We start from the raw sequence: 10,615 nt of genomic DNA, 5'->3' as shown, positions 1-10,615 counted from the left end.
ACCTGTGGATTTTGTTGGATATTGGTACTATTGGCTTTTATTTTTATTTTTATATTATTATCATTATTAAATAATAATATATTGTTTAATATATCTGGAAACTTCGTTGTTAGTGTATGCAGGGAAAGTGGTGCAAAGTGGAAACCATACTCATGAGTTTGCGTTTCCGCTACGTTCTGTTTCAACTTTTCAACTGCCGTGACGTGCGGTGTCGCGTTGTGAACTTTTTCTGGGCTTTATTTAAGAAGAACGGGCTGAGTAAGAGGTCCAGTACATAGATAATTCGCCCTTCCAGGCCCATTTAGTGGTCCGTTGACCATGGGTCAAACGACTTGTCTCTGGCACGTTGGTTTGAGTCCAAAATTAATTGAACACCTCAATGACTTTTTAAGTTTAGAAACTTCTATGGGATAAAGATAGAATTTGAGGAGTCTTAGATCGATTTTTATTTAATAAATACAAATTTTAAAAAAAAAATATGAGATTGATATAGTTTCTGAATTACTTATCAAGCTGACATATCTTAATATGGCTACATCTCCAATAGGGTGTCATGTAGCCCGCTGAGTCTCGTTGATCTACTAGTGAGACTGTCACAATGAATTATTTACTCAAATAAATACACAATTAACTTGACTAAATTATTTGATTGAGTAAATTATATATGTACTCAAGTAAATAGTTTCACATGACACTATACTCATAATTTGTTTCAAATTCCATTCTTTCTTTCACTCCTATTTATTTATTTATTTATGGGAAGTAAAACAAATAATCTATTTCGACCAGTCACCAACTCATCTCAAAATAAGTTAATTTAACTCACTCTCTACTTATAAAAGTGAGTTGAAATTCTCAATCCACCTCATTTTATGCTAGGTTAGAAGGTCAACTAAATTATATATTAAATTTCAAAAAATTTGTTGCCCTTTTCTTCCTTTATGACCTTTCCACGACGATTTTTTGGCGCCAAAATTTACTTCTTTGAAAATTAAGAAAAGAAAAGAAAACTAAACTGGAAGCTTTCAGGCACTATTTTAAACAATTTAAAAAATATATTGGAATTTTAGAAAACTTCTAGTTACGAGCATAATGCATAACACTATTTTTTTATTCGCATAATTAGTATTAACTCCAAACTTAAATTTTAAATATCTTAGAAAACCAAAGACCATGGTAGTTAAAATTCCGATTTAAATTTTAGATTTTATGATTTTTTTCAATCAAAACGATTGTATCAAAATTCCAAACGCTTTTACGATTTTACGATTTTTTACGATTTTTCTTACGTTAGGATTTTACGTTTTACAATTTTTTATCCTCCTTTCGATTTTAGGTAAATTTCCGATTTTAACTACCATGCCAAAGACTATTATTAAGAGCGTATATTGGATTGAGATTTTAATGTATTATTTTTGGATAAAAAAATCTATTGGTATTCAATTAAGATTTTAATGGATTGAAAAAAAGTCATGTCATATTCGATTAGAATTTTAAAAGATTATTTTAGAGTCTGTTCAAATCCATTGGTATTCATCAAGATTTTAAACAATGGAAAAATAATCTTGTGTTATTCAAAAATCTAACAATTTTAATGGATTTTCTATTGGTGTGGATTTCGTGAGACTTTTTAGTAAGAAATATAAATACGATGCCTCTCTTACATTCTCACCCTAACCTTAGGATTTCTTAAGATTTCTCTATTGCAATGTTTTCTTCTTCCTTTGGCAAGTTGACCTGCTCGAAATCGGGTTCCACCATTGGAGCTTCGTCAAAACTCAAAAATAGTATATTATTGAGCGATTTTCATCACAAAACAACCTAGAAACAACGAACCAACGAGATTTTAATATAATCTATCTCAAAAACAACATATTTTTGAGCCATTTTTAAAAAAATTTGGAAGTTTAAAAAATAATTTTTCAAGCTATGGATCGCAGTTTTTTTGTCACAAAAATATCTGATTTTTGTATTAAGAACAATATAAAACAGTGAAAAAAGAACAGAAGAACTAAAACCTTCAAACCAATTTTCGTTTTACATCAATGAAACAATATCAATTTAAAAAAGAATTGAAACTTTCATAATATAAACCTTATATTTCATAACAATACATTCATAACAAAATTTCTTCACTATATGAAACAATTTCAAACAATTTTTGTGTTAATAGATAACTAAAAACTTATTTTTCAAAAGCCCAAAACAATTTGAGGTTTCAATATATCGATTGAAAAAAATTTGATAACTTTTCTAAACTTTCATATAATAAAATCCATAAATTTAGATTCGAAATTGTCTTAGAATATTCAATGAAAACATGCATATGATATATCGTTAGAAAATCCTCATCACATAGAACAAAAACTCAAAGGTTTTAAAAATTAATTGCAAAAAATTTCAAACAAAATTTTATTATGAACTTTAGGTTCTATATGCAAATTTAGAATTATTTTAATAATTAAAAAATTTGATCTTAAAATCATATATGCATAGCTTTGATATCAAATGAAAAAGATAATTTTTAACCCATTGATCAAACCCAAGAGCATGAACGAGAAAATGTTAATGCATAGAGGACTAGTATAATTTTAGATATGTGAAGAGTTGTTACTTAGTAATTTTGAATGTTTGTTAAAAATTATATTATGTTTTATTGATTGAGAAAATTATATTAAGTTTTACTTTTTTTATTAATTTCATTGCATTTCTTTATTTTTTTACTAACTCTTGTAATTTTGAATATTTGTTAAAAATTCATATGATTTTTTAAAATCTTATAAATCTATATTGTCCTTTAAAATCTTTTAGAATCCAATCTTATGAAATCTTGATTGTAAAAAAAGTCTTATAAAGTTCATTCAATTTTAAATAGACTTTTAAAATCTATAAGATTTTTTATCTCAATTTTTTTTTTAAAATCCTAATTCAATATACCTCTTTAAATAAAGTTGGGGCATTAAAGTGATGGAACACTCATCAATAATGTTGCCGGATATGGAATCTCGAAGACTATTCTTAATTAACATGGTTCAAGTGTCAAATGATGGAAAATAAATGCAAAGAAAATGGCCCTTTGACCCATTGGGGTTTTTGAGGTTTTAATGTACCAATTTGGTATTTGATTCATTAGAAAAATATTTATTCAGTTACTGCATATGAGTTATTTGCATTTACTCCCAAATCGACGTTGTTTTGGGATTAAAATATTAAAAAATTATAATTATAAAGACTATAATAACCTTGAAATAAATTAAATTATAAAAACACCATGATTTTTGCCCCAAAACGACGTCGTATTGGGTTTACTGCAGATAACCTATCTGCAGTAACTGCAGAAAAACGAACCCTTGATTCATAATATTTATCAATGGGGGTTGTTGAGTGACGCGAGAGAAATCCAGCGGCACTGAGTGCCGCGAACCACCCTTTGCGTCACTCACGCATCTGCTTTTTTTTATTTTAATTTGAGTGTCGCCCCCTCCTCTAGGGAACTCATGGGATTGTGCCACGTGGCACAATTTCGTTAGTCCCGTTACCGTAAAATTTCGGAAGACAATAACTTTTGACTCGGGTATCAAAATCAAATAATTTTTTTTATTTCACATAACTTTTCGAGATCTACGCAATAACACCTCATTTGACATATTTTATCTTCCATTAATATAGTTCAAATTTGCAACAATAGTTTCACATTTTTACATATTCGAACTATGTTTGTGAGAGATAAAATATATCAAATGAGGTGTCATTGCGTAAATCTCGAAAAGTTATGTGATATAAAAAAAATCATTTGATTTGGATACCCAAGTCAAAAGTTATTGTCTTCCGAAATTTTGCGGTAACAGGACTAACGAGATTGTGCCACGTGGCACAATCCCATAAGTTCCCCAGGAAAGGGGGCGACACTCAAATGAAAAAAAAAACAAATGTGTGAGTTACGTCGGGGTTCTTCGCGGCACTCAATGCCGCTGGGTTCCCCTTCCGTCATTCAACGACCCCCATTAGTAAATATTATGAATCGAATACCAAATTGAAAAATTAAATGTGTAAAAACCCATATGGGTCAAAAAGCCCAAAGAAAACTTGTGTTGCCCAAATTGAATACTCAATAGCTATAAAAGGCCCAATGACTCGAGAAGGTTTTTTGTGGGTCTGGATCATGGTAGTCCCTCCCCAAAATAGAAAAAAGGAGGGATTGTAGAGGAAAAAATCAAAAAGATAGGAATAGAAATGAAATTTTTTTTCCATTTATGACAAAGAGACCACTGAATAAGTGGTGGGCCTGGAGCATATTAAAATTTTCCCAATGACACATGGTTTATTTATAAAAAAAATAACGGATTAACTCTTCCTGCAGCGAGTCGATTTCTTTTGGCCCACACATGTGCGGACGAGTTTAAATGGTTTAACATGTGAGAAATCTCAACCTCTTTGCGTGACGAGTTATATTTTATATAGACCTAGCCTATTGAAGCCGAAGTCTAACCTAATATAACCTAACCTATCTATTTACATCCCTATGTATGTGTATGTATATTTATAATTGTATATTTTTCTTTTTATTTTGAAATAAATAATTAATAATAATAAAATCAAAGCTATTTTTAAGTCGAATATTCTGACGGAGATAATCATGAGATTAATTTTAAGGGATCAATGTTTGTCCCTTTAAAGGATATAGAATTGTGTCATTTTATGTGAGAGAAAGAGATATATAAAAATCATGGAGGAAAAGTGAGAGGTTTTTTTTTAATTTAAATTTTAAATAAAAATATTAATTTTAACTAAAATGACCATTATTTAAAAGGATAAACATTTTTTTTCTAATTTTAAATCAAGAATAATGATAATATAAAATCCTTTGTAAAACAACCATGTAAAAATTCAAATCTTGGACATAATAGGTAAACTTTGACTGGAATTGCAATTATATAATGAGAAAAGTTATAGTTACTACCTATTTTTCTTACTATTCGTTACTACTAAAATGTAATCGTTGATTTTCGTCAATCTAACGGTTATATTTATTGAAAATTAATAAGTATGACCCAATAAATTATAACCGTTAGATTGACGAAAATCAACGGTTACGATTTAGTAGTAACAAGTAGTAAGAAAAAGAGGTAGTAACTATAATATCTCTCATATATAATAGTATAGATAGCGTAACTAAAAAACGGTTCATTGTTTCCCCTGGAAGAGATAAATGTATTTCTTACCCATGCATAAAAATTGTGAGTCAATATTTTCTCTTTCTATTCTTTCTTCTCATATTGATTCACATGAGTCCACACACTTTTATATATATGTGTCGTGGATATATTTATTTTCTATAACATAAAAAATATTAAATCCTCTAAAAAAATCCGTAAAAACATATATATTTTGGGGAATGTTATACATATCAGCATTTAAGGCTTACAACTCTCATTAGGTGATTGTTTACTATTAGATCAAATTGAAATCATTGGTTGACAAGGAGAAAAAATTAATTCAACGTTACCAATCAGATAATAAAAATGATAAGTCTAAAATGTTGATAAGTATATTCAGGCTTTTTGACCACTATAGCCTTTTTTTAATAATTAATTATCAAATTGACCTTATTTATAAACTATTTCAAAAATTTAACCTCTCCAGAAAACATAACACCAATCTGCCCCTGTTTGACCGTTGACCATGAAGCCTACCTGGGTACACCTCTACCTACCCGGGTATATTTTGAAATTTTTTATCTACCCGGGTACACCCCTCCCTACCCGGGTATATTTCTTGAATCTAGAAAAATGTTTGAATTATTTACCCGGGTAGAAAGGGGTGTACCCGGGTAAATAATCAGGGTATTGGCACCAGAATCTCAGCAAGATAAAATGAACAACATCAAACAGATCACAGTTATAAGAAATGCACCAAAACAAATGATATTAGTGGCTAGCTAGATGAGGACAACATAATCCTCAATCTGCAGAGATAATTCAGCAATTACAATGACAACACCAAGATAACCGATTCTAATGAAATATCCTTTCTCACTCAGCAAGGCCATCGGGTCCACTAACAGCAGGTTCAACAATGGCAGGTCCATTAGTAGCGAATGGACAATCTAGTCATTTAAACACATGGCAGCCCTTATTATTTATAAAAAGAAAAGACCCTTTGTAGAAAGCCATATTATTTACAAACAGTGCCAGATTATTTACCCGGGTACACCCCTTCTTATTTGGGTAAATAATTCAAATATTTTTCCAGATTCAAGAAATATACTCGGGTAGGAAGGGGTGTACCCGGGTAGGTAGGGGTGTACCCGGGTAGGTTTCATGATCAACGGTCAAACATGGGCAGATTGGTGTTATGTTTTCTGGAGATGTTAAATTTTTGAAATAGTTTATAAATAGGGTCAATGTGGTAATTAATTATTAAAAAAGGCTATAATGGTCAAAAGGCCGTATATTCACCCACATATATTTTAATATTTTTTTGGGAGATGCTATGCTTACTATTTTTTTTTTCTTATTATGAAATATTATAGTAGCATAAAATTACAACGATTAGATTAACGAAAATTAATGATTAAAATTTAGTAATAAGAAAAGAAAAGAAAAGAAAAAGTATAACCTCCCAATTTTTTAATTTTTTTTTTTTTTACATAAAGGAAAATGGCAAAAGAGTATACGTGTGGAATTCATGAGTTGTGATTGTGAGGGTGTGCAATTGTAGAAAAGGAACCGTACAGAAGAGATAATGCGGTGACCCTTTTGTATCCCATGTTTGTGTGTGTGTTCACATTGAACAAGCAAAAGGAAAGAAGAGAATTTGGGGAAATATATTATATTGTTGCCGATAGTGTTGTTCTTCCCAGGAAGACAAAGAGATAAGAGAGAGAGGTTGTCGGGTTTGGGTTGGGTTGGGTTGGGTTGTGTGTTGTAATATATCTTTGTTCTTTTTCTATGCTTTTAAGGCACAAATCCATCCCCTTCTCCTTCTCCTTCTCCTTCCCCTCTTCTTCTTCATCTTCCTCCTGACCCTTATTATTCCTTTCCCTCATCCACAGAGGGAAGGAAGGAGGAAGAACAAACCATTCTATTTATCTATTATTTTTTATTATTAGTATTTTTCATTATTATTTTCCTTGGAACCATGGATTCGATGTGTCTCTCCAACGATGCAGCTTCTGGGTTAAAAGATAAGGAGTCAATGGTTGACCCCTTTTTGGTCGAGGCTCTCCAGAACCCTCGCCATCGCCTTACCAGTTAGTCTCTTCTTAATAATCTCGTATTCTGCTCTCTCTTTTTTACTATTTGTTTGTGGGGTGATGTTGGTTTTGCTATTTCAATGTTCTATTTTCATGGGTATGCTTCAAAATTGTTGCTTGAGTTCGATTTAGCTTTGAACTGTTCGTTTTTTTTTTTTTTAAAATGATTGTTTTCCGTCGTATATGTGTGTAGGTTTTGGATTAGAATCCGTGTTTTTATTTTATTTTTGGGTTGTGGATAGGTTAATTTATGTCAGATCTGTGGTCATTTCCTGCGTTTTTGTGATAATTTGGATTGAAATTGAGACTGTGAATGTGATTTGTAACGTTGAGTTTGTTCTTTGGGAATGAAATCAATGAAACCAGATGGTAATTTTGGGGGGGGGCTGTGCTCCAATTTATCCAAATTCATTTTCATTGATTAATTTGATCCTCTAAGCTAGTTGAAGATTACATCATCATTCAAAGGATAAAACATAGGCCATGTATGTTTCCACCATATAAAATTTTAAAGGATTAACTTGGGATAAATTAGTGAAGCACCTTAATTCCTGCAAGTTCATAAATTATGTTTCACTGTAGCATTTTTCTGCTCTGAATTTTTAAAAACATGGCATCCACCATTTACTATGGATACAACCCCTTTCATGGCTCATAAAGGCTTGCCAGTCTCTTAACAGATCCATTTGCCCTTCTCCATGCAGAAACCTTGTCATGAAATTGGATTTAAGCTACACTGTGCTGGAGTAGGCCATAACCAACCATATTGCTAAGATACCCTCTATATATATCTTGCTGTTATTGGGTTTCTTAGTTCTTACCATTTACATGGAGTAGTTGAAGTATTGTTTGCTTGGATAAAATTTTTATGTTGTCACAAGCTTAAAGTAGTAGCCATTTGTGGTGGCTGGCAGTTGGATTAGGTGTGTCTTTTAGCAAAATGAATGATCTACTCTTTGATCATTATGTTCTGGCAGTAAACTCACCTCAATAGTGTTCTTTCTGACTGTATTTTGGTTATTTTCTTTCAATTTTTTCCTTGTCTGTTATTTTAAATAATGACATCGTATTTTAATTGGTTTCTACTTTGTTTACGTCTTTAGTTTTGCGGATGGAGCTGGATATCCAGAGGTTTATGAATAATGCTGATCAGCAGCATTTTGAGTTCCAACATTTCCCTTCTTCCTATCTCCGACTGGCTGCCCATCGTGTTGCTCAACACTATGGTATGCAAACAATGGTTCAAGATAATGGCTTAGATGGCCAGGGAAGTAAAATTCTGGTGAGAAAGTTACCAGAAAGCAAGTATCCTGTGGTTCGATTATCTGAGATACCTGTGAAACAGTTGGAAGATGATAAATCTGAGCAGAAAAAAATTGTCATTAGACCTAGGCCTAATAAATCTAGTTTGAATGAAGCCAATGAAGCTGGGATAAAAGGAAATCGTCTGAGAAGTGTGGAAGAGAGGAAGGAGGAATATGATAGGGCACGAGCACGTATCTTCAGTAGCTCTAGGGGCTCTGATTCAGGTGATACCCTATCCCTGGTACCAATGGATGGGAAAATTTCTTGTATGAACAAGGATGAGAACGAAACTAGCAGGAACCCCGTTGGTGATTCAGAAAGATACATTAGTGTCAGGGATATTAGCTCTACTCGAGTTGCCATTTTCAGAGATAGGGAAAAGGATCGCAGTGATCCAGATTATGATCGTAGCTATGGAAGGTGAGTTTTATCACTGTACCCAATACCCTATAGCTTTCTAGAATGACATTTCTGATATCTGGCTTGCATATGTGATATCACTCTGGATTCAAGAATTTATATAACTTGTGAAGTTTAGAGATGTGTTCTGTCTCTTCTCCTTCAATTTTTTTCTTTTTTAATTGGTAGTTGATGCGATTTGTATTGGGTTTAACTTTTAGTGTAATAGTTGGCTTATTTATCAGATGGAATCACATTATTGGTGCAGGTATGCTAGGAGTGTTCCAACCCCTGTCGTTAACTTGGTGCCTTTTAATTTGCAAAAGGCTCAACCTTCATTTGCTCAATATGACACTACTTTTAGTCAGTTAGGTCACATGTCACAAACTCAGGCATCCCTTGGCTATGGACCTCCTGCAAGCCCGATAATGAGTCCTTTTAGCCCTGCGGGATTGAATCAGACACCTAGGGATGGTGCTTACCTACAGTGGCCCAGTGCTACAATGATGTATGCACACTCATATGACCAATTTAGACATGCTGTTTTCCAGGTAAACAACACTTAATTTACTCAATTTTATTACCCTGTAAATTTGATGAGTGATTTCTGTACTAGCTTCAAAATACCAGGACATGTTAGACATAAATCTGATAACTTTATAATAAATAATTTAGTTTTCGTGGGTTAAGGCTCTTGATTGTTTGAAATGGCCTTTGCAATCTTGCAATTTCTTGTAACATACTGCTTATAGATTTGAATTGTTAGATCATTTTTATCCTCCGACTTGTACTAGTCTTATTGTGTGGGGGAGGTAAGCCTGTTTATCTGCACACTGCAGTTGTAGTTTTTCTTTTTCTTTTTTCTTTTCAAGACTTTGTATTTTGCTTTAAAATGATGGGATTTTCCTGATATATAAGCATCATGAATATTAGTTTAATGGATTTTCCCTACTTCAAGTTTGAATTTTGCTCCCTGACTATGATTAAAGAATTTTCCCTTTCATGTTTTGACTATATCTGATTTTAATTGTTCTATTATCGTGCATCTTGTATACTTTTTGCGGTTTTGCAGGCTCCATTTGGTCAACAGCCATTGAGCTTTGACTATTCACAGAACTACTAGATGACAATTAGGAGGGAGTTCTCGATTTGGATACAGAAACAGAAAGTTATGTTAGCTTTATAGGATTTTATAAATTAGTTTCGTTTTTCCGTATTCTGTCATAGACCCTTGTTCCTGTTGTGGTAGTATGTGTATGGTTTTCAGTTTTGATGGTTATAGTAAATTATTGGGTACTAGTAGTGCGACAGTTTATAAAATAGTGAATCGTAGTTGATTACCGGATTTAACATATATGATAAGGTTTATGTGATGGTTTAAGATATGCTTTGTCTAATGTTGGTGAGGCACATAGGTAAGTGCTTCTTGTTTTACGTTGTTGAAATGCATCCTACACTGAATGGATAAGGACACTATCCGTAGGCGATTAAATAATTGGCAAATCTGCTAATTTGATCAACGCTATTAATCATTTGGACTTATTGTTAATTATTGAGACTAAATTTGTCCTTGGTCTTTGGTAAGAATTAGTTTCTTATGCTTGAACAGGTTAAAAATAATGAATCATTAGCTCTTATAAAATCTTTTAGCCTTGT

At 32.2% G+C, this 10,615-nt stretch overlaps 1 protein-coding gene across 1 annotated transcript; it reads left to right on the top strand.

Annotated features, from left to right (window-relative positions):
* Window positions 1-6,732: 6,732 nt before the first annotated feature.
* LOC133314855 (uncharacterized) lies at window positions 6,733-10,356 on the top strand. The gene is made up of 4 exons (XM_061516392.1): window positions 6,733-7,252; window positions 8,359-8,980; window positions 9,228-9,510; window positions 10,032-10,356. The coding sequence occupies exons 1-4, from the start codon at window positions 7,141-7,143 to the stop codon at window positions 10,080-10,082; spliced, it is 1,068 nt and encodes a 355-aa protein (XP_061372376.1). The 5' UTR covers window positions 6,733-7,140; the 3' UTR covers window positions 10,083-10,356.
* Window positions 10,357-10,615: the final 259 nt, after the last annotated feature.

The sequence above is a fragment of the Gastrolobium bilobum genome, unplaced genomic scaffold (genome assembly GCF_033153095.1).
Source record: "Gastrolobium bilobum isolate Gb01-03AN ecotype WA unplaced genomic scaffold, APGP_CSIRO_Gbil_v1 utg7295, whole genome shotgun sequence".
Classification (NCBI taxonomy): domain Eukaryota; kingdom Viridiplantae; phylum Streptophyta; class Magnoliopsida; order Fabales; family Fabaceae; genus Gastrolobium; species Gastrolobium bilobum.
This window is presented reverse-complemented; position numbering and strand designations above follow the sequence as displayed.

Excerpts from the sequence above, each read along its gene's own strand:
- LOC133314855 (XM_061516392.1), top strand. The coding sequence starts at position 7,141 with ATGGATTCGATGTGTCTCTCCAACGATGCAGCTTCTGGGTTAAAAGAT. Across the intron at positions 7,253-8,358 it reads CCCTCGCCATCGCCTTACCA|TTTTGCGGATGGAGCTGGAT; the intron begins GTTAGTCTCTTC and ends TTACGTCTTTAG. Across the intron at positions 9,511-10,031 it reads TTAGACATGCTGTTTTCCAG|GCTCCATTTGGTCAACAGCC; the intron begins GTAAACAACACT and ends GCGGTTTTGCAG.